The sequence below is a fragment of the Heptranchias perlo genome, unplaced genomic scaffold (assembly GCF_035084215.1).
Source record: "Heptranchias perlo isolate sHepPer1 unplaced genomic scaffold, sHepPer1.hap1 HAP1_SCAFFOLD_218, whole genome shotgun sequence".
In the NCBI taxonomy this organism is placed as follows: Eukaryota; Metazoa; Chordata; class Chondrichthyes; order Hexanchiformes; family Hexanchidae; genus Heptranchias; species Heptranchias perlo.
The window spans coordinates 82,806-106,212 of NW_027139232.1; the positions used below are offsets into that span (position 1 = coordinate 82,806).

Genomic DNA, 23,407 nt, shown 5'->3' on the forward strand with positions numbered 1-23,407 from the left:
CCAGAGTTGATCTGATTCTAACCAGAGTTGATCTGATTCTAACTAGAGTTAATCTGATTCTAACCAGAGTTGATCTGATTCTAACCAGAGTTAATCTGATTCTAACCATAGAATCATCGAAAATTTACGGCACAGAAGGAGGCCATTCAGCCCATCGTATTCGTGCCAGCCGAAAATGAGCCACCCAGCCTAATCCCACTTTCCAGCACTTGGTCCGTAACCATTGTTGATCTGATTCTAACTACAGTTAATTTGATTCGAACCATAGTTGATCTGATTCGAACCATAGTTAATTTGATTTCAGCTATTGGTTTGGTATCTTACATTTGGTTAACCTGGGAACACCTCACCATTTACTTTTCTTTACCCAGAGAGTGTTTAGAATGCGGAACACGTTACCACAAGGAGTAGTTGAGGTGAACAGCATGGATGCATTTCAGGGGAAACGAGATAAACACATGAGGGGGAAGGGAATAGAAGGATCTGCTGATAGGGTGAGATAAAGAGGGGAGAGAGGAGGGTCGTGTGGAGCATAAACACCGGTACAGACCGGTTGGGTCGAGTGGCTGTGAATTCTATGTAAACAGAATTACAGGAATCACTTAAACCTGGAGGAAAGGGTCAAATATAACTTAAAAGGCTAATGGAATATTTGCCTTCATTTCAAGGAGGTTGGAATACAGATGGGTGGAAGTGATATTACAGCTGTATAAAGCTCTGTACAGACCACATCTGGAATACCCCCGGAATACCACGTTCAGCTCTGGGCACTACTCCTCAGGAAGGATATATTGGCCTTGGAGGGGGTGCAGTGCAGATTCACCACAATGATACCGGGGCTGAAAGGGTTAAATTATAAGGACAGGTTGCACAGACTAGGCTTGTATTCTCTTGAATATAGAAGATTAAGGGGATGATCTAATCGAGGTGTTTAAGATGATTAAAGGATTTGATAGGGCAGATAGAGAGAAACTATTTCCTCTGGTGGGAGAGTCCAGAACAAGGGGGCATAACCTTAAAATTAGAGCTGGGCCCTTCAGGGGTGATGGGGAAACATTTCTTCACACAAAGGGGAGTGGAAATCTGGAACTCTCTCCCCCAAAAAACTGTTGAGACTGGGGATCAATTGAAAATTTCAAAATTGAGATTGAAAGATTTTTGTTAGGTCAGGGTATGAAGGGATATGGAATCAGGTGGGTAAATGGAGTTAAGATACAGATCAGCCATGACCGAATTGAATGTCAGAACAGGCTCGAGGGGCTGAATGGCCTCCTCCTGTTGCTATGTTCCTGGACAATTTGACCAGGCACTTACCGTACAGAACGTCCTGTAGGCATCAACGATAGGTCTGTATCCAGTGCAGCGACACAGGTTACCTGTAAGGGACAGGTGAGATTGGAGATCAGAACAAAGACAGAAAAGAAACAAATAACGATTTAAACCAGGCAGAATCGAGGCAGTTACCCTGCTGCCCGTATCTTAACTCGCACCAAGTCCCGTTCACCCATCACCCCTGTGCTCGCTGACCGACATTGGCTCCCGGTCCAGCAATGCCTCCAATTTAAAATTCTCATCCATGTTTTCAAATCCCTCCATGGCCTCGCCCCTCTCTATTTCTGTAACCTCCTCCAGCCCTACAACCCTCCGAGATCTCAGTGCTGCTCCAATTCTGGCCTCTTGTGGTATCCCCGTTTGTCTTCCTTCCACCATTGGCGGCCGTGTCTTCAGCTGCCTGGGCCCTGAGCTCTGACATTCCCTCCCTAAACCTCTCCGTCTCTCTCTCCTCCTTTAAGACTAAAACCTACCTCTTTGACCGAGCTTTTGGTCACCTGTCCTAATATCTCCTTATGTGACTCCGTGTCAAATTTTGTTTGATAATCGCTCCTGTGAAGCACCTTGGGACATTTTACTCTGTTAAAGGTGCTATATAAATGCAAGTTGTTGTAGTTGTTGCCGTTGCTTTGACGCCTGTCCTGATTTTCCGGCGGACTTGAATCTTGGAGACCAGACGTCCTATCAGAAACCAGCAGAAGCCTCATGCGCATGTGACGCCATTTAGACCCTGACGCCATTTTCTTGTCCACCTGCCTGCCTATCCCCAGTTCCTGAGATGATTAAAGGGACCCTCAGCTGCTCTCTGGTAGAGGTGGGCGGAGCTTCGGCAGACATTTCTCCCTCGTGGGTCTTCCAGCTGAACACATCTGGAAGCTTCTGTAAGTTCTGCACTCACGGTGCCTTCTGCTTCTTTCTGTCCCCAGTGAAAAACGCACCTCCCCTTTAAGCTGCTGCAGGAGGCCCTTGAGAAGCAGGCACAGCGCCGGCCTGGGTATAAATTACAGTCCACGGGATTCGGGCGGCTTTCCAGTGGGCAAGTAACCCGGGGTTTGTTGATTGACCACCTGACCAGTTTCCACCGGAACAGCAGGGTTAAAATTGAAGTTTGTCACTGTGAACCAATCCGATCAATTGGAAGGCACAATGACAGGCTGTCAGAACCAATCCGAGAACTGAAAGCAGAGAGAAACAGTTGTTTTCTCCCACTGTTGGTTGTACACAAACCTCAGGCAGAAAAGCTTGAAGATGAGCTGATGGTTTCTGAGTATCCCAGTCACACATGTTTTTATTTAGTGGTTCTCTCAAGTCAAAAATAACAAACGAGCTGATCAAATCAGAAGGATTTTCTGGGGCAACGCCTGGCTGTTGTCTTACACAAAGGCTGATTTCCTTCGAGACGAGACACAGGCTCTTCCGTGAGATAAGGAAAATGTCCCCTGTTGTGACTGCATTAACTGGCTTTATTGAGCACTCCCGTCACTGTACAGGGGAACTGCTGGAGTTTGAGGAATAAAAGGTGGGGTTGGAGTAAATAGGAACTGAGCTTCACTGAAACAAATTACACTGAGGTTCCCATATTTGGGGTTTTACGACAGAGTCCAGCTGTGAAGTACAATGTGGATCATTGACTTGACCAAGTGCCCGGTTATGTTCAGTAACTCAACTGTAACAACAGTTATTCCCTTTCCTCCTGTGGGGTCAATGGGGAAAGAGCTCACAACACCTGTAAAAAGCAGTTAATGCCCACGGAGAAATATAAGGAGCATCATTAATGCTCAATGAGGGTGCAATGGGCAGTCAGTCCAGTGACAACACAAAGCACAGATATCAAAGTCTGGACATGTCACTTCTTTCAGTGATTGCAGTGTGTGATTGGTTTTCATTTCCATTAAAGAAAATAAACCTTTCAGACAGGTTTTAAAAAGAGCAAAATAGACCAGAAATTAATGTTGGTGATCGTTGGGGATGAATGTTTAATCCTGTCAGATCACATCCCTCTCTCTCTTATTTTAATGTAAGGAATCTTACAACACCAGGTTATAGTCCAACAAATTTATTTTAAAATCACAAGCTTTCGGAGATTATCTCCTTCGTCAGATGATTGAATGAAAAGGTTCTCAAATCGCATATCTTATACGATGTTGGGACAGCATCACACCAATCAAAAGGTGTCGTTGTTGTTCAAACAGGCCAGTCACGGAGAACAGAACGTCCCAGTACACTCGATATACATTGTGTCTTTTACACAGGCAGGCAGAAAGAAACTTAAAATGGCAGAGAGAGAGAGAGAGAGAATTTTAAAAAACATATAAATTTTTTCCCCCTTTTTGCTGGTGGGGTTACGTGTAGCGTGACATGAACCCAAGATCCCGGTTGAGGCCGTCCTCATGGGTGCGGAACTTGGCTATCAACTTCTGCTCGACGATTTTGCGTTGTCGTGTGTCTCGAAGGCCGCCTTGGAGAACGCTTACCCGAAGATCGGTGGCTGAATGTCCTTGACTGCTAAAGTGTTCCCCGACTGGGAGGGAACCCTCCTGTTTGGCGATTGTTGCGCGGTGTCCGTTCATCCGTTGTCGCAGCGTCTGCATGGTCTCGCCAATGTACCATGCTCCGGGGAATCCTTTCCTGCAACGTATGAGGGAAACAACGTTGGCCGAGTCACAGGAGTATGAACCATGTACCTGGTGGGTGGTGTCCTCTCGTGTGATGGTGGTATCTGTGTCGATGATCTGGCATGTCTTGCAGAGGTTACCGTGGCAGGTTTGTGTGGTGTCGTGGACGCTGTTCTCATGAAAACTCAAAAAAAAAAAAAAAAAATTATATGTTTTTTAAAATTCTCTCTCTCTCTCTGCCATTTTAAGTTTCTTTCTGCCTGCCTGTGTAAAAGACACAATGTATATCGAGTGTACTGGGACGTTCTGTTCTCCGTGACTGGCCTGTTTGAACAACAACGACACCTTTTGATTGGTGTGATGCTGTCCCAACATCGTATAAGATATGCGATTTGAGAACCTTTTCATTCAATCATCTGACGAAGGAGATAATCTCCGAAAGCTTGTGATTTTAAAATAAATTTGTTGGACTATAACTTGGTGTTGTAAGATTCCTTACATTTGTCCACCCCAGTCCATCACCGGCATCTCCACATCTTATTTTAATGGCTGTTGTTAGCTCATTTATTCAAGTTTCTGTGATTGCATTATTTTGACATTGAAACAATCTCCAACCTTTCTGGGAGGAAAATGCAGACAATAGAGTGTCAAAAATCAAATCTTTCAGGCTGCAATGCCCCCAGATACCCCACTACAAAGACAAACCATTCACATTTCACATGCACGCCCTTCCCAGAGAGAAATCAGTGCAAGATCCCATCCCGCACAAACTCCCCGTATCCCTCAAACCCACCTACCCACCCTCTCCCCACATCCCTCAAACCCACCTACCCACCCTCTCACCACATCCCCCAACCCCACCTACCCACCCTCTCACCACATCCCCCAATCCCACCTACCCACCCTCTCACCACATCCCTCAACCCCACCTACCCACCCTCTCACCACATCCCTCAATCCCACCTACCCACCCTCTCACCACATCCCCCAATCCCACCTACCCACCCTCTCACCACATCCCTCAACCCCACCTACCCACCCTCTCACCACATCCCTCAACCCCACCTACCCACCCTCTCACCACATCCCTCAACCCCACCTACCCACCCTCTCACCACATCCCCCAATCCCACCTACCCACCCTCTCACCACATCCCTCAACCCCACCTACCCACCCTCTCACCACATCCCCCAATCCCACCTACCCACCCTCTCACCACATCCCCCAATCCCACCTACCCACCCTCTCACCACATCGCCCAATCCCACCTACCCACCCTCTCACCACATCCCTCAATCCCACCTACCCACCCTCTCACCACATCCCCCAATCCCACCTACCCACCCTCTCACCACATCCCTCAACCCCACCTACCCACCCTCTCACCACATCCCTCAACCCCACCTACCCACCCTCTCACCACATCCCTCAACCCCACCTACCCACCCTCTCACCACATCCCCCAATCCCACCTACCCACCCTCTCACCACATCCCTCAACCCCACCTACCCACCCTCTCACCACATCCCCCAATCCCACCTACCCACCCTCTCACCACATCCCTCAACCCCACCTACCCACCCTCTCACCACATCCCCCAACCCCACCTACCCACCCTCTCACCATATGCCTCAACCCCACCGACCCACCCTCTCACCACATCCCTCAAACCCACCTACCCACATCGATTTTGAAATTCTCATCTTTGTTTTCAAATCACTCCATAGCCTCACCCCTCTCTATCTCTGTAACCTCCTCCAGCCCTACAATCATCCGAGATCTCTGCTTTCCTCCACTTCTGGCCTCCTGTGCATTCCCGATTTCCTTCACCCCACAATGGGGGCTGTGCCTTCAGCCAAGTAGGTCCTAAGCTCTGGAAATCCCTCCCTAAACCTCTCCGCCTCTCCCTCCTTAAAACCAACATCTTAGACCAAGCTTTTGGTCACCTGACCTAGTATGTCCTTCTTTAGCTCTGTGTCAATTGTTGTTTGATGAAGCTCCTGTGAAACGCCATGGGACATTTTACTATGTTAAAGGCTCTATATAAATGCAAGTTGTTGTTGTTCGCCTATCCCATCCTTTCCTAATTTGGAACACCCCATGGTACAATGGTCATCATTCACATTCTGGCTTCTCAGAACACCAGGAACAAGTGAAGAATTTTGCAAAACCAACTCAGTTGTAACTAAACTGGTTACCACCCAGTTCCCAAAATGATTTTGAGCCTGCAAGTTGAGAGATCACATAACGGGCCATAAAACATTAGGGACCACCAAAACCCAATCCTTAAAGATTGGATCGATCAACGGGATCATCTCAAAGGAATGCAGCTGTGCCAGATGTTAATTCCGGAGCTGTGATGCAGGTCGGAAACCACACACCCTGCACCGACAGAGATACGAGCCTCTTACCAGCGAGGGACTCCTGTAAGTGTGCCGTGCTTGGGTTGGGGTTGTTCCTCAGTAAGGTGTACATGGACATCACCATTCCTGGGGTGCAGAATCCACACTGGGAGCCGTGAGCCTTCGCGATCCGCTCCTGGAGAGAGAGGGGGAGGGGAGAGATGGAGAGAGACAGAGAGACAAAGCTAAGGAACAGAGTGGATAATTCTTTGCTTGTAACATTTCCCAATAATGGAATAGATTTTCATTGGCTGCGTTGTAGATCTCGCCCGATTGTCGTTGGTGCCAGTGGAGAAGTAAATCGAGCGACTTGTGTAAGAGGCGGATGATACGTAATTCCAGTCTGATCACCCCTCCGGCAAGCTGAAAATCGACTCTCCCATCACTGATGGATATTAATCCACCAACCAGCCCCCAGGGTCTTCACACAATGCCGTGAGCTGTTAAAATCGTCAAGCGGTCTGGTCCTGATTTTAACCCATGAACACGATCGCTCACCACCTATGACTGGGCCACTTTTAGACTCCACATTGTCCAGCGTGGGAGCCACCGAGGGAGATTTACACCCCTCACCCGACAGACCCTGTGACTCGCAAACCCTCGTCACTCGTTTTGTTTGTATCGTTTGGGAAATAATTGAAGTTCGAAAAGAATTCTTCCCCTTGATCCCTTCGACCCCCCTCCCTCCTCTTTTGTTCCAGTGTTGTTCCATAATCCACTCTGCTACACTCCTCGACTATTTTTTATTATAATTAACTCTCGGGATGTGGGCGTCACTGGCAAGGCCGGCATTTATTGCCCATCCCTAGTTGCCCCGAGGCCATTAAGGTCCAATCACACTGGGGGTCATTCTCACCGTACCTGCCCATCGGCAAACTGTCGGATCGAATGGGACAAGAATTTTACAACCTTCCCATTCCAGTCAGTGGGGAGTAAAATCAGGGGGGGTGTAATAGGGGAGTGTAAAAGGGGGGTGTAAAAGGGGGTGTAAAAGGGGAGTGTAAAAGTGGGGGTGTAATAGGGGAGTGTAAAAGGGGGGTGTAAAAGGGGAGTGTAAAAGGGGGTGTAAAAGGGGGGTGTAAAAGGGGGTGTAAAAGGGGAGTGTAAAAGAGAGTGTAAAAGGGGGGTGTAAAAGGCGGGTGTAAAAGGGGGGTGTAAAAGGGGGTGTACAAGGGGGTGTAAAAGGGGGTGTAAAAGGGGGTGTAAAAGGCGGGTGTAAAAGGGGAGTGTAAAAGGGGGTGTAAAAGGGGGTGTAAAAGGGGGTGTACAAGGGGGTGTAAAAGGGGGGTGTAAAAGGGGGTGTACAAGGGGGTGTACAAGGGGGTGTAAAAGGGGGGTGTAAAAGGGGGTGTAAAAGTGGGTGAACAAGGGGGTGTAAAAGGGGGGTGTAAAAGGGGAGTGTAAAAGGGGGGTGTAAAAGGGGGTGTAAAAGGGGGTGTACAAGGGGGTGTAAAAGGGGGGTGTAAAAGGGGGTGTAAAAGGGGGTGTACAAGGGGGTGTAAAAGGGGGGTGTAAAAGGGGGTGTAAAAGGGGGTGTAAAAAGGGGTGTACAAGGGGGTGTACAAGGGGGTGTACAAGGGGGTGTACAAGGGGGTGTAAAAGGGGGTGTAAAAGGGGGGTGTAAAAGGGGGTGTAAAAGGGGGGTGTAAAAGGGGGTGTAAAAGGGGCGGAGTGTAAAAGAGAGTGTAAAAGGGGCGTAGTGTGAAAGAGAGTGTAAAAGGGGCTGTAAAAGAGAGTGTAAAAGGGGGAGTAAAAGGGGCAGAGTGTAAAAGGGGGTGTAAAAGGGGCAGAGTGTAAAAGGGGAGTGTAAAAGGGGGTGTAAAAGGGGCGGAGTGTAAAAGGGGGTGTAAAAGGGGCAGAGTGTAAAAGGGGAGTGTAAAAGGGGGGGTGTAAAAGGGGGTGTAAAAGGGGCGGAGTGTAAAAGGGGGTGTAAAAGGGGCAGAGTGTAAAAGGGGGCGTGTAAAAGGGGGTGTAAAAGGGGGGTGTAAAGGGGGGGTGTAATAGGGGAGTGTAAAAGGGGGGGTGTAATAGGGGGTGTAAAAGGGGGTGTAAAAGGGGGGGTGTAAAAGGGGGGGTGTAAAAGGGGGAGTGTAAAAGGGGGGTGTAAAAGGGGGGGTGTAATAGGGGGTGTAAAAGGGGAGTGTAAAAGGGGGTGTAAAAGGGGAGTGTAAAAGGGGGGTGTAAAAGGGGGTGTAAAATGGGGTGTAAAAGGGGGAGTGTAAAAGGGGGTGTAAAATTGGGTGTAAAAGGGGGGTGTAAAAGGGAGTGTAAAAGGGGGCATAAAAGGGGGGTGTAAAAGGGGAGTGTAAAAGGGGAGTGTAAAAGGGGGTGTTAAAGGGAGTGTAAAAGGGGCGGGGTGTAAAGATACGGGGGTGGTGCCAGAGGGCTGGAGAATTGCAAATGTTACACCCTTGTTTAAAAAAGGGTGTAAGGATAAACCCAGCAACTACAGGCCAGTCAGTTTAACCTCAGTGGTGGGGAAACTTTTAGAAACGATAATCCAGGACAGTATTAACAGTCACTTGGACAAGTGTGGATTAATAAAGGAAAACCAGCACGGATTTGTTAAAGGCAAATCGTGTTTAACTAACCTGATTGAGTCTTTTGATGAGGTAACAGAGGGTCGATGAGGGTAATGCGTTTGATGTGGTGTATATGAACTTTCAAATGGTGTTTGATAAAGTGTCACATAATAGGCTTGTCAGCAAAGTTGAAGCCCATGGAATAAAAGGGGCAGTGACAGCATCAATATGAAATTGGCTAAGTGACAGGAAACAGTGAGCGGTTGTTTTTCGGACTGGAGGGGTGTACAGTGGTGTTCCCCAGAGGTCGATGCTGGGACCACTGCTTTTCTTGATATATATTAATGACTTGGACTTGGGTGTACAGGGCACAATTTCAAAATTTGCAGATGACAAAACTTGGAAGAGTAGTGAACAGTGAGGAGGATAGTGATAGACTTCAAGAGGATATAGACAGGCTGGTGGCATGGGCAGACACATGGCAGATGAAATTTAATGCAGAGATATATTTTGGTAGGAAGAACAAGGAGAGGCAATATAAACTAAAGGGTTAAAATTCTAAAAGGGTGTACAGGAACAGAGAGACCTGGGGGTATATGTACACAGGTCGTTGAAGGTGGCAGGGCAGGTTGAGAAAGCGGTTAAAAAAGCATACGGGATCCTGGGCTTTATCAATAGGAAGTCATGATGAACCTTTATAAAACACTGGTTCGGCCACAACTGGAGAATTGTGTCCAGTTCTGGGCACCGCACTTTAGGAAGGATGTGAGGGCCTTTGAGAGGGTGCAGAAAAGATTTACTAGAATGGTTCCAGGGATGAGGGATTCAGTTCCGTGGATAGACTGGAGAAGCTGGGATTGTTCTCCTTAGAGCAGAGAAGGTTGCGAGGAGATTTGATCGAGGTGTACAAAATCATGAGGCGTTGAGACAGAGAGAAATTCTTCCCATTGGCGGAAGGGTCAAGAACCAGAGGGCATTGATTTAAGGTGATTGGCAAAAGAACCACAGGCAACATGAGGAAAAGCTTTTTTACACAGCGAGTGGTTAGGATCTGGAATGCACTGCCCAAGGGGGTGGTGGAGGCAGATTCAATCATGGCCTTCAAAAGGGAACTGGATAAGGACTTGAGAGGAAAAAATTGCAGGGCTATGGGAAAGGGCAGGGGAGTGGGACTAGCTGGATTGCTCTTGCAGAGAGCCGGCATGGGCTCGACAGGCTGAATGGCCTCCTTCTGTGTTCTAACCTTTCTATGATTCTATGAAAGGGGGGTTGTAAAAGTGGAGTGTAAAGGGGGGGGTAAAAGGGAGTGAGAAAGGGCAGGGTGTGAAAGGGCAGGGTGTAAGGGGAGTGTAAAGGGGCAGTTTATAATAAGAACATAAGAACATAAGAAATAGGAGCAGGAGTAGGCCAATCGGCCCCTCGAGCCTGCTCCGCCATTCAATAAGATCATGGCTGATCTGATCCTAACCTCAAATCTAAATTCATGTCCAATTTCCTGCCCGCTCCCCGTAACCCCTAATTCCCTTTACTTCTAGGAAACTGTCTATTTCTGTTTTAAATTTATTTAATGATGTAGCTTCCACAACTTCCTGGGGCAGCAAATTCCACAGACCAACTACCCTCTGAGTGAAGAAGTTTCTCCTCATCTCAGTTTTGAAAGAGCAGCCCCTTATTCTAAGATTATGCCCCCTAGTTCTAGTTTCACCCATCCTTGGGAACATCCTTACTGCATCCACCCGATCAAGACCCTTCACAATCTTATATGTTTCAATAAGATCGCCTCTCATTCTTCTGAACTCCAATGAGTAGAGTCCCAATCTACTCAACCTCTCCTCATACTCTGTATCAAACCCGTGCTGTACTTGCCCTGGGAGTGTTTGATGGGACAGTGTAGAGGGAGCTTTACTCTGTATCTAACCCGTGCTGTACCTGCCCTGGGAGTGTTTGATGGGACAGTGTAGAGGGAGCTTTACTCTGTATCTAACCCGTGCTGTACCTGACCTGGGATTGTTTGATGGGACAGTGTAGAGGGAGCTTTACTCTGTATCAAGCCCGTGCTGTACTTGCCCTGGGAGTGTTTGATGGGACAGTATAGAGGGAGCTTTACTCTGTATCTAACCCGTGCTGTACCTGCCCTGGGAGTGTTTGATGGGACAGTGTAGAGGGAGCTTTACTCTGTATCTAACCCGTGCTGTACCTGCCCTGGGAGTGTTTGATGGGACAGTGCAGAGGGCGCTTTGCTGTGTATCTAACCCGTGCTGTACCTGGCCTGGAAGTGATTGATCGGATGATGTAGAGGGAGCTTTACTCTGTATCTAACCCGTGCTGTATCTGCCCTGGGAGTGTTTGATGGGACAGTGTAGAGGGAGCTTTACTCTGTATCTAACCCATGCTGTACCTGCCCTGGGAATGTTTGATGGGACAGTGTAGAGCGAGCTTTACTCTGTATCTTACCCTGTACCTGCCCTGAGAGTGTTTGATGGGACAGTGTCGAGGGAGCTTTATTCTGTATCTAACCCGTGCTGTACCTGCCCTGGGAGTGTTTGATGGGACAGTGTCGAGGGAGCTTTACTCTGTATCTAACCCGTGCTGTACCTGACCTGAGAGTGTTTGATGGGACATAGAGTCATAGAGTCATAGAGTTATACAGCACGGATAGAGGCCCTTCGGCCCATCGTGTCCGCGCCGGCCATCAGCCCTGTCTACTCTAATCCCATATTCCAGCATTTGGTCCGTAGCCTTGTATGCTATGGCATTTCAAGTGCTCATCCAAATGCTTCTTGAATGTTGTGAGGGTTCCTGCCTCCACAACCCTTTCAGGCAGTGAGTTCCAGACTCCAACCACCCTCTGGGTGAAAAAGTTCTTTCTCAAATCCCCTCTAAACCTCCCGCCTTTTACCTTGAATCTATGTCCCCTTGTTATAGAACCCTCAACGAAGGGAAAAAGCTCCTTAGTATCCATCCTATCTGTGCCCCTCATAATTTTGTACACCTCAATCATGTCCCCCCTCAGCCTCCTCTGCTCCAAGGAAAACAAACCCAATCTTCCCAGTCTCTCTTCATAGCTGAAGCGCTCCAGCCCTGGTAACATCCTGGTGAATCTCCTCTGCACCCTCTCCAAAGCGATCACATCCTTCCTGTAGTGTGGCGACCAGAACTGCACACAGTACTCCAGCTGTGGCCTAACCAGTGTTTTATACAGCTCCATCATAACCTCCTTGCTCTTATATTCTATGCCTCGGCTAATAAAGGCAAGTATCCCATATGCCTTCTTTACCACCTTATCGACCTGTTCCGCCGCCTTCAGGGATCTGTGAACTTGCACACCAAGATCCCTCTGACCCTCTGTCTTGCCTAGGGTCCTCCCATTCATTGTGTATTCCCTTGCCTTGTTAGTCCCTCCAAAGTGCATCACCTCGATAAAGGGGCAGGTTGTAATAGGGGGTCTAAGGGGGGTGTAAAGGGGAAGGTTGTAATAGGGAGTCGAAAAGGGAGGTGTAAAGGGAAAGGTTGTAATAGGGGGACGAAGGGGGAGATGTAAAGGGGCAGGTTGTAAAAGGGGGAAGTGTAATGGGGCAGGTTGTAATAGGGGGAGGTGTAAAGGGGCAGGTTGTAATAGGGGGAAGTGTAAAGAGGCAGGTTGTAATAGGGGGAGGTGTAAAGGGGCAGGTTGTAATAGGGGGAAGTGTAAAGGGGCAGGTTGTTATAGGGGAAGTGTAAAGGGAAAGTTTGTAGTAGGGGGAAGTGTAAATGGGCAGGTTGTAATAGGGGGAAGTGTAAAGGGGCAGGTTGTAATAGGGGGAAGTGAAAAGGGGCAGGTTGTAATAGGGGGAAGTGTAAAGAGGCAGGTTGTAATAGGGGTGGTGTAAAGGGGCAGGTTGTAATAGGGGGAGATGTAAAGGGGCAGGTTATAATAGGGGTTCTAGGGGGGTGTAAAGGGGAATGTTGTAATAGGGGGTCTAAGGGGATGTAAAGGAGCAGGTTGTAATAGGGGGTCTAGGGGGGTGTAAAGGGGAAGGTTGTAATCGGGGGTCTAGGGTGGGGTGTAAAGGGGCAGGTTGTAATAGGGGGTCTAAGGGGGGTGTAAAGGGGAAGGTTGTAATAGGGAGTCGAAAAGGGAGGTGTAAAGGGAAAGGTTGTAATAGGGGGACGAAGGGGGAGATGTAAAGGGGTAGGTTGTAATAGGGGGAAGTGTAAAGGGGCAGGTTGTAAAAGGGGGAAGTGTAAAGGGGCAGGTTGTAATAGGGGGAGGTGTAAAGGGGCAGGTTGTAATAGGGGGAAGTGTAAAGAGGCAGGTTGTAATAGGGGGAGGTGTAAAGGGGCAGGTTGTAATAGGGGGAAGTGTAAAGGGGCAGGTTATAATAGGGGTTCTAGGGGGGTGTAAAGGGGAATGTTGTAATAGGGGGTCTAAGGGGATGTAAAGGAGCAGGTTGTAATAGGGGGTCTAGGGGGGTGTAAAGGGGAAGGTTGTAATCGGGGGTCTAGGGTGGGGTGTAAAGGGGCAGGTTGTAATAGGGGGTCTAAGGGGGGTGTAAAGGGGAAGGTTGTAATAGGGAGTCGAAAAGGGAGGTGTAAAGGGAAAGGTTGTAATAGGGGGACGAAGGGGGAGATGTAAAGGGGTAGGTTGTAATAGGGGGAAGTGTAAAGGGGCAGGTTGTAAAAGGGGGAAGTGTAAAGGGGCAGGTTGTAATAGGGGGAGGTGTAAAGGGGCAGGTTGTAATAGGGGGAAGTGTAAAGAGGCAGGTTGTAATAGGGGGAGGTGTAAAGGGGCAGGTTGTAATAGGGGGAAGTGTAAAGGGGCAGGTTGTAATAGGGGAAGTGTAAAGGGAAAGGTTGTAATAGGGGGAAGTGTAAAGGGGCAGGTTGTAATAGGGGGAAGTGTAAAGGGGCAGGTTTTAATAGGGGGAAGTGAATAGGGGCAGGTTGTAATAGGGGGAAGTGTAAAGAGGCAGGTTGTAATAGGGGGAGGTGTAAAGGGGCAGGTTGTAATAGGGGGAAGTGTAAAGGGGCAGGTTGTAATAGGGGGAAGTGTAAAGGGGCAGGTTGTAATAGGGGGAAGTGTAAAGGGGCAGATTGTAATAGGGGGAGGTGTAAAGGGGCAGGTTGTAATAGGGGGAAGTGTAAAGGGGCAGGTTGTAATAGGGGAAGTGCAAAGGGAAAGGTTGTAATAGGGGGAAGTGTAAAGGGGCAGGTTGTAATTGGGGGAAGTGTAAAGGGGCAGGTTTTAATCGGGGGAAGTGAATAGGGGCAGGTTGTAATAGGGGGAGGTGTAAAGGGGCAGGTTGTAATAGGGGGAAGTGTAAAGAGGCAGGTTGTAATAGGGGGAGGTGTAAAGGGGCAGGTTGTAATAGGGGGAGGTGTAAAGGGGCTGGTTTTAATAGGGGGAGGTGTAAAGGGGCAGGTTGTAATAGGGGGAAGTGTAAAGGGGCAGGTTGTAATAGGGGGAAGTGTAAAGGGGCAGGTTGTAATAGGGGGAAGTGTAAAGGGGCAGGTTGTAATAGGGGGAAGTGTAAAGGGGCAGGTTGTAATAGGGGGAGGTGTAAAGGGGCAGGTTGTAATAGGGGGAAGTGTAAAGGGGCAGGTTGTAATAGGGGGAAGTGTAAAGGGGCAGGTTGTAATAGGGGGAGGTGTAAAGGGGCAGGTTGTAATAGGGGGAAGTGTAAAGGGGCAGGTTGTAATAGGGGGAGGTGTAAAGGGGCAGGTTGTAATAGGGGGAGGTGTAAAGGGGCAGGTTGTAATGGGGGAGGTGTAAAGGGGCAGGTTGTAATCGGGGGAGGTGTAAAGGGGCAGGTTGTAATGGGGGAGGTGTAAAGGGGCAGGTTGTAATAGGGGGAAGTGTAAAGGTGTGATCCCGTCAGTCTCATGCCAAGCGGGTTCTATTACAATTACCCATCTAGAGTAGGACTGGAGTCACGTGTGGGTCAGACCGGGTAAGGTTGACACGTTCCCTTCCCGATGGACATTAGGGAACCAGTTGGGTTTTTACGACAATCCAGCAGATTTCATGGTCATTTTCTCTGGCCCCAGCCCACGGATTACTGAGTTAAATTCCATAATTTACCAGGGTGGGGTTTGAACTCAAGGTTTACCAATCTCGGACCTGAACCACTGGGCTACCAGACCCTGAGGTGAAGTGTTGGCAGGCCTTTCAACCATGGAGGGCATCGCAGCCGAGTGCCTGGCGTCAGGGGTCGCTGGGCAGTGATCAGGAGTGGAAATTCAGGCTGATTATTTCCCCCTGCCCTAGGCCGGGGGTACTGAGGCCAATTGTCAGGGGTACTGAGGCCAATTGTCAGGGGTACTGAGGCCTATTGTCAGGGGGTACTGAGGCCAATTGTCCGGGGGTACTGAGGCCTATAGTCAGGGGGTACTGAGGCCAATTGTCAGGGGGTACTGAGGCCAATTGTCCGGGGGTACTGAGGCCTATTGTCAGGGGTACTGAGGCCAATTGTCAGGGGTACTGAGGCCAATTGTCAGGGATACTGAGGCCTATTGTCAGGGGTACTGAGGCCAATTGTCCGGGGGTACTGAGGCCTATTGTCAGGGGTACTGAGGCCAATGTCACACAGAGCATTAAATCCCCTGGTTTGGGCCGAGTTAACAGACCTCAGGAACCTGAGTCACTATATCGGGTCATCAGACTTGGGTTGTAACCAGCATCGATTGTCCGGCTGGGATCAGCGGAGGTCATGGGGTCAACTGTGCAACCACCCTCATCTGTACCCACAGGACCACCCAATGGGGCACCTGTACCCACAGGACCACCCAATGGGGCACCTGTACCCACAGGACCTCCCAATGGGGAACCTGTACCCACAGGACCACCCAATGGGGCACCTGTACACACAGGACCACCCAATGGGGCACCTGTACCCACAGGACCACCCAATGGGGCACCTGTACCCACAGGACCATCCAATGGGGCACCTGTACCCATTATATCACCTAATGGGGCACCTGAACCCACAGAACCACCCAATGGGGAACCTGTACCCAAAGAAACACCCAATGGGGCACTGAACCCACAGGACCATCCAATGGGGAACCTGTACCCACAGGACCACCCAATGGGGCACCTGTACCCACAGGACCATCCAATGGGGCACCTGTACCCACAGGACCACCCAATGGGGCACCTGTACCCACAGGACCACCCAATGGGGCACCTGTACCCACAGAACCATCCAATGGGGCACCTGTACCCACAGGACCACCCAATGGGGCACCTGTACCCACAGGACCATCCAATGGGGCACCTGTACCCACAGGACCTCCCAATGGGGCACCTGTACCCACAGGACCACCCAATGGGGCACCTGTACCCACAGAACCACCCAATGGGGCACCTGTACCCACAGAACCACCCAATGGGGCACCTGTACCCACAGAACCACCCAATGGGGCACCTGTACCCACAGGACCTCCCAATGGGGCACCTGTACCCACAGAACCACCCAATGGGGCACCTGTACCCACAGAACCACCCAATGGGGCACCTGTACCCACAGAACCACCCAATGGGGCACCTGTACCCACAGGACCACCCAATGGGGCATCTGTACCCACAGGACCACCCAATGGGGCACCTGTACCCACAGGACCACCCAATGGGGAACCTGTACCCACAGGACCACCCAATGGGGCACCTGTACCCACAGGACCACCCAATGGGGCTCCTGTACCCACAGGACCACCCAATGGGGCACCTGTACCCACAGAACCACCCAATGGGGCACCTGTACCCACAGGAACTCGCAATGGGGAACCTGTACCCACAGGACCATCCAATGGGGCTCCTGTACCCACAGGACCACCCAATGGGGCACTGAACCCACAGGACCATCCAATGGGGAACCTGTACCCACAGGACCACCCAATGGGGCACTGAACCCACAGGACCATCCAATGGGGCACCTGTACCCACAGGACCACCCAATGGGGCACCTGTACCCACAGAACCATCCAATGGGGCACCTGTACCCACAGGACCACCCAATGGGGCTCCTGTATCCATTATACCACCCAATGGGGCGCCTGTACCCACAGACCTGACAGATTATAACCATTTCAGTGGGGGAGCAGGACGGGTGGGTCTGGACTCAATGCGCTCTGATTGGAAACCCCTCACCTGTAACACGGGTAACGGTTCGTGTCGTGGTGATTGTTCCTGGGACCAGGAATCCAGAGAACGTGAGGTCAAAACGTGAGTGGCAGTTTGAGACTTTGAATTCAGTTTAAAAATATCAGTAATACCAGGATCAGTAAAAGTGACCAAAACGTGTCGTAAAAACCCAACGAGTTCACGAATGACCTTTAGGGAAGGAAACCTTCCGTCCTTACCCGGTCTGGGCCGATATCTGACTCCAGTCCCATAGGAAGGTGGTTGACTCTTAAATACCCTCTGAAGTGGCCCAGTGAGCCCCTCAGTTGTAGCAAACAACTACCAGTGGTTCAAGAAGAAGGCCCATCAGCACTACCTTCTCTCTCCCTCTGTCTCCCTCTCCCTCTCTCTCTCTCTCTTTCTTTCTCTCTCTCTCTCCCTCTCCCTCTCTCTCCCTCCCTCTCTCTCGTCCTCTCTCCCCCCCCTCTCTCTCTGTCTCTCTCTCTCTCTTCCTCTCCCTCCCTCTCCCTCTCTCTCTCTCCCTCTCTCTCTGTCTCTCTCTCTCTCTTCCTCTCTCTCCCTCTCCCTCTCCTTCTCTCTCTCTCTCCCTCTCTCTCTCTCTGTCTCTCTCTCTCTCTTACTCTCTCTCCCTCTCCTTCTCTCTCTCTCTCCCTCTCTCTCTGTCTCACTCTCTCTCTTCCTCTCTCTCTCTCTCCCTCTCCTTCTCTCTCTCCCTCTCTCTCTGTCTCTCTCTCTCTCTTCCTCTCTCTCCCTCTCTCTCCCTCTTCCTCTCTCTCTCCCTCTCCCTCTCTCCCTCTCTCACCCTCCTTCTCTCTCTCTCTCTGTCTCTCCCTCTCTCTCCCTCTCCCTTTCTCTCTCTCTCTCCCTCTCTCTCTCTCCCTCTCTCTCTCCCTCTTCCTCTCTCTCCCTCTCTCTCTGTCTCTCTCTCTCTCCCTCTACCTCTCTCTCTCCCTCTCCCTCTCTCACCCTCCTTCTCTCTCTCTCTCTGTCTCTCTCTCTGTCTCTCCCTCTCTCTCCCTCTCCCTTTCTCTCTCTCTCTCCCTCTCCTTCTCTCTCTCTCTCCCTCTCTCTGTCACCGGTCACTGTAAGAGCTGGGTGGGGTGCCTGAGTCTGCACAGTCTTTGTAGATGAAGTTTCCTTACTCAGAAATATTGCTGTCCTTCTCCTTGATAACAAAGAGCCCGAACATCTCACCAGCTGCCCCACCCGGTGCCCCCGGGTATTCCTGAATTAACGCCCCCCCCCTCCGCCCCCACTACTCCTGGCCCATTTACCAGAAACGATAGACTCAGAATCTCGGAGATTTGGTGAGTGTGTGGCACCAGGACCCTCCGGTGCCCTGTACCCGCTCCCCCTGCCCCACACTCACCTGTACTGGGTGAATCCTGGTCCTCGTGCTGCCGATTCCCTCCACCGTGGTCACTGCAGCACCGTGCAGCATGCAGAGAGGGGCCAGGCAGGCGTTCGCTGAGAAATGGCTTTCAGTCCCAGTAAAGGATGACAACACTACACCAACAAGACCATCAAAGTTCAGAGATGAAATCCAGTGCCCTGGTTTGAAGCTGATCTGCTCAGATATCGAGCCCTTATTGTGTAACTCGTCCCTCCAACATTCTCCTCACCTCGAACACTCACACTCAGGTGTCCGTACTCCGTGTGTGAGTCCAGACATTGACCATTGGCTGCCTGTAGAGACCGAAAAATCAGAAACAACTGACCTGGGAGAAAAGGCAGCAATTTACAGGCAGCCGCCAATCACCACATCAGTGTCTCTCTCTGTCTCTCTCTATTTCTTTGAGTGTCTTTATCTCTCTCGCTCTCTGTCACTCTCTCTCTGTCTCTCTGTCTCTGACTGTCTCTCACATTTTCTCTCTGTCTCTCGCTCTCACATTCTCTCTCTCTCGCTCTCACATTCTCTCTGTCTCTCACATTCTCTCTCTGTCTCTGTCTCTGACATTCTCTCTCTGTCTCTCTCTCTCTCTCTCACATTCTCTCTCTCTCTCTCACATTCTCTCTCTCTCTCACATTCACTCTCTCTCTCTCACATTCTCTCTCTGTCTCTCACATTCTCTCTCTGTCTCTCTCTCTCTCTGTCTCTCACATTCTCTCTCTGTCTCTGTCTCTCTCTCTCTCACATTCTCTCTCTGTCTCTCTCTCTGTCTCTCTCTCACATTCTCTCTCTGTCTCTGTCTCTCTCTCTGTCTCTCACATTCTCTCTCTGTCTCCCTCTCACATTCTCTCTCTCACATTCTCTCTCTCTCTCACATTCTCTCTCTGTCTCTGTCTCTCTCTCTCTCTCTCACATTCTCTCTCTGTCTCTCACATTCTCTCTCTGTCTCTCTCTCACATTCTCTCTCTGTCTCTGTCTCTCTCTCTCTCTCTCACATTCTCTCTCTCTCTCTCACATTCTCTCTCTGTCTCCCTCTCACATTCTCTCTCTCACATTCTCTCTCTCTCTCTCACATTCTCTCTCTCTCTCTCTCTCACATTCTCTCTCTCTCTCTCTCTCACATTCTCTCTCTCTCTCTCACATTCTCTCTCTGTCTCTCTCTCACATTCTCTCTCTCTCTCTCACATTCTCTCTCTGTCTCTCACATTCTCTCTCTGTCTCTCACATTCTCTCTCTGTCTCTCTCTCACATTCTCTCTCTGTCTCCCTCTCACATTCTCTCTCTCACATTCTCTCTCTCTCTCTCACATTCTCTCTCTCTCTCTCACATTCTCTCTCTGTCTCTCTCTCACATTCTCTCTCTCTCTCTCACATTCTCTCTCTGTCTCTCTCTCACATTCTCTCTCTGTCTCTGTCTCTCTCTCTCTCTCTCACATTCTCTCTCTGTCTCTCACATTCTCTCTCTGTCTCCCTCTCACATTCTCTCTCTCTCTCTCACATTCTCTCTCTCTCTCTCACATTCTCTCTCTGTCTCTCTCTCACATTCTCTCTCTGTCTCTCTCTCTCTCTCACATTCTCTGTCTCTCTCTCACATTCTCTCTCTCTCTCTCACATTCTCTCTCTGTCTCTCACATTCTCTCTCTCTCTCTGTCTCTCACATTCTCTCTCTGTCTCTCTCTCTCTCTCACATTCTCTCTCTCTCTCATTCTCTCTCTCTCTCACATTCTCTCTCTCTCTCTCACATTCTCTCTCTGTCTCTCACATTCTCTCTCTCTCTCTCTGTCTCTCACATTCTCTCTCTGTCTCTCTCTCTGTCTCTCTCTCACATTCTCTCTCTGTCTCTGTCTCTGTCTCTCTCTCACACATTCTCTCTCTGTCTCTCTCTCTGTCTCTCTCTCACATTCTCTCTCTGTCTCTGTCTCTCTCTCTCTCTCTCACATTCTCTCTCTCTCTCTCACATTCTCTCTCTCTCTCACATTCTCTCTCTGTCTCTCACATTCTCTCTCTCTCTCTGTCTCTGTCTCTGTCTCTGTCTCTGACATTCTCTCTCTGTCTCTCTCTCTCTCTCACATTCTCTCTCTGTCTCTCTCTCACATTCTCTCTCTGTCTCTCTCTCTGTCTCTCTCTCACATTCTCTCTCTGTCTCTGTCTCTCTCTCTCTCTCTCACATTCTCTCTCTCTCTCTCACATTCTCTCTCTCTCTCACATTCTCTCTCTGTCTCTCACATTCTCTCTCTCTCTCTGTCTCTGTCTCTGTCTCTGACATTCTCTCTCTGTCTCTCTCTCTGTCTCTCACATTCTCTCTCTGTCTCCCACTCACATTCTCTCTCTGTCTCTGATATTCTCTCTCTGTCTCTCTCTCTCTCTCTCACATATTCTCTCTCTGTCTCTGTCTCTCTCTCTGTCTCTCTCTCACATTCTCTGTCTCTCTCTCACATTCTCTCTCTCTCTCTCACATTCTCTCTCTGTCTCTGTCTCTCTCTCTGTCTCTCTCTCACATTCTCTCTCTGTCTCTCTCTCTCTCTCTCACATTCTCTCTCTGTCTCTGTCTCTCTCTCTGTCTCTCTCTCACATTCTCTGTCTCTCTCTCACATTCTCTCTCTGTCTCTCACATTCTCTCTCTGTCTCTCTCTCACATTCTCTCTCTGTCTCTCTCTCTCTCTCACTCACATTCTCTCTCTGTCTCTGTCTCTCTCTCTGTCTCTCTCTCACATTCTCTGTCTCTCTCTCACATTCTCTCTCTGTCTCTCACATTCTCTCTCTGTCTCCCTCTCACATTCTCTCTCTCTCTCACATTCTCTGTCTCTCTCTCTCTGTCTCTCACATTCTCTCTCTGTCTCTCTATTTCTCTCTCTCTCTCTCTCACATTCTCTCTCTGTCTCTGTCTCTCACATTCTCTCTCTCTCTCTCACATTCTCTCTCTCTCTCACATTCTCTCTCTGTCTCTCACATTCTCTCTCTCTCTCTCACATTCTCTCTCTGTCTCTCACATTCTCTCTCTGTCTCTCACATTCTCTCTCTCTCTCTCACATTCTCTCTCTGTCTCTCTCTCACATTCTCTCTCTGTCTCTCTCTCTCTGTGTCTCACATTCTCTCTCTGTCTCTCTCTCTGCCTCTCACATTCTCTCTCTGTCTCTCTCTCTCTCTCTGTCTCTCACATTCTCTCTCTCTCTCTCTCTGTCTCTCACATTCCACCTCTCTCTGTCTCTCACATTCTCTCTCTGTCTCTCTCTCTCACATTCTCTCTGTCTCTCTCTCTGACATTCTCTCTGTCTCTCTCTCTCTGTCTCTCACATTCTCTCTCTCTCTCTCTCTGTCTCTCACATTCTCTCTCTGTCTCTCTCTCTGACATTCTCTCTGTCTCTCTCTCTGACATTCTCTCTGTCTCTCTCTCTCTGTCTCTCACATTCTCTCTCTTTCTCTCTCTGCCTCTCACATTCTCTATCTCTCTGTCTCACATTCCACCTCTCTCTCTCTCTCACATTCTCTCTCTCTCTCTCACATTCTCCATCTCTCTCTGTCTCTCACATTCTCTCTCTCTCTCTCTGTCTCTCACATTCTCTCTCTGTCTCTCTCTCTGACATTCTCTCTCTGTCTCTCTCTCTCACATTCTCTCTCTCTCTCTCTGTCTCTCACATTCTCTCTCTCTCTCTGTCTCTCACATTCTCTCTCTGTCTCTCTCTCTGACATTCTCTCTCTGTCTCTCTCTCACATTCTCTCTCTCTCTCTCTGTCTCTCACATTCTCTCTCTGTCTCTCTGTCTCTCTCTCACATTCTCTCTCTGTCTCTCTATTTCTCTCTCTCTCTCTGTCTCTCACATTCTCTCTCTCTGTCTCTCACATTCTCTCTCTGTCTCTCTCTCTGACATTCTCTCTCTGTCTCTCTCTCTCACATTCTCTCTCTCTCTCTCTCTGTCTCTCACATTCTCTCTCTCTCTCTGTCTCTCACATTCTCTCTCTATCTCTCTCTATCTCTGTCTCTCACATTCTCTCTCTGTCTCTCTCTCTCACATTCTCTCTCTCTCTCTCTCTCACATTCTCTCTCTGTCTCTCTCTCACATTCTCTTTCTGTCTCTCTATTCTTTGAGTGTCTCTACCTGTCTCTCTCTCTCTCTCTCTGTCTCTCTCTCTCTCACACATTCTCTCTCTGTCTCTCTCTCTGACATTCTCTCTCTGTCTCTCTCTCTGACATTCTCTCTCTGTCTCTCTCTCTCACATTCTCTCTCTCTCTCTCTCTGTCTCTCACATTCTCTCTCTCTGTCTCTCACATTCTCTCTCTATCTCTCTCTATCTCTGTCTCTCACATTCTCTCTCTCGCTCTGTGTCTTACATTCTCTCTCTCTCTCACATTCTCTGTCTCTCTCTCTCACATTCTCTCTCTGTCTCTCTCTCTCACATTCTCTCTCTCTCTCTGTCTCTCACATTCTCTCTCTGTCTCTCTCTGTCTCTCTCTCACATTCTCTCTCTGTCTCTGTCTCTCTCTCTCTCTCTCACATTCTCTCTCTCTCTCATTCTCTCTCTCTCTCACATTCTCTCTCTCTCTCTCACATTCTCTCTCTGTCTCTCACTATCTCTCTCTCTCTCTCTCACACACATTCTCTCTCTGTCTCTCTCTCTGTCTCTCTCTCACATTCTCTCTCTGTCTCTGTCTCTGTCTCTCTCTCACACATTCTCTCTCTGTCTCTCTCTCTGTCTCTCTCTCACATTCTCTCTCTGTCTCTGTCTCTCTCTCTCTCTCTCACATTCTCTCTCTGTCTCTCACTATCTCTCTCTCTCTCTGTCTCTCACATTCTCTCTCTGTCTCTCTCTCTGTCTCTCTCTCACATTCTCTCTCTGTCTCTGTCTCTGTCTCTCTCTCACACATTCTCTCTCTGTCTCTCTCTCTGTCTCTCTCTCACATTCTCTCTCTGTCTCTGTCTCTCTCTCTCTCTCTCACATTCTCTCTCTCTCTCTCACATTCTCTCTCTCTCTCACATTCTCTCTCTGTCTCTCACATTCTCTCTCTCTCACATTCTCTCTCTGTC

General features: G+C 49.3%; 1 protein-coding gene across 1 annotated transcript in view; it reads right to left on the reverse strand.

Annotated features, from left to right (window-relative positions):
• LOC137310110 (aldehyde oxidase 1-like) overlaps positions 1–23,407 on the reverse strand; it is a gene marked incomplete at its 3' end in the record, with an annotated part of 84,668 nt that overhangs the window by 41,982 nt on the left and 19,279 nt on the right. Inside the window, exons 4-6 of the mRNA XM_067978069.1 lie at positions 18,365–18,473; positions 6,361–6,487; positions 1,315–1,376 (exon numbers count right to left, since the gene is read on the reverse strand). Coding sequence (XP_067834170.1) covers positions 1,315–1,376; positions 6,361–6,487; positions 18,365–18,473 — 298 coding nt within the window. The remainder of the gene's footprint in view (positions 1–1,314; positions 1,377–6,360; positions 6,488–18,364; positions 18,474–23,407) is intronic.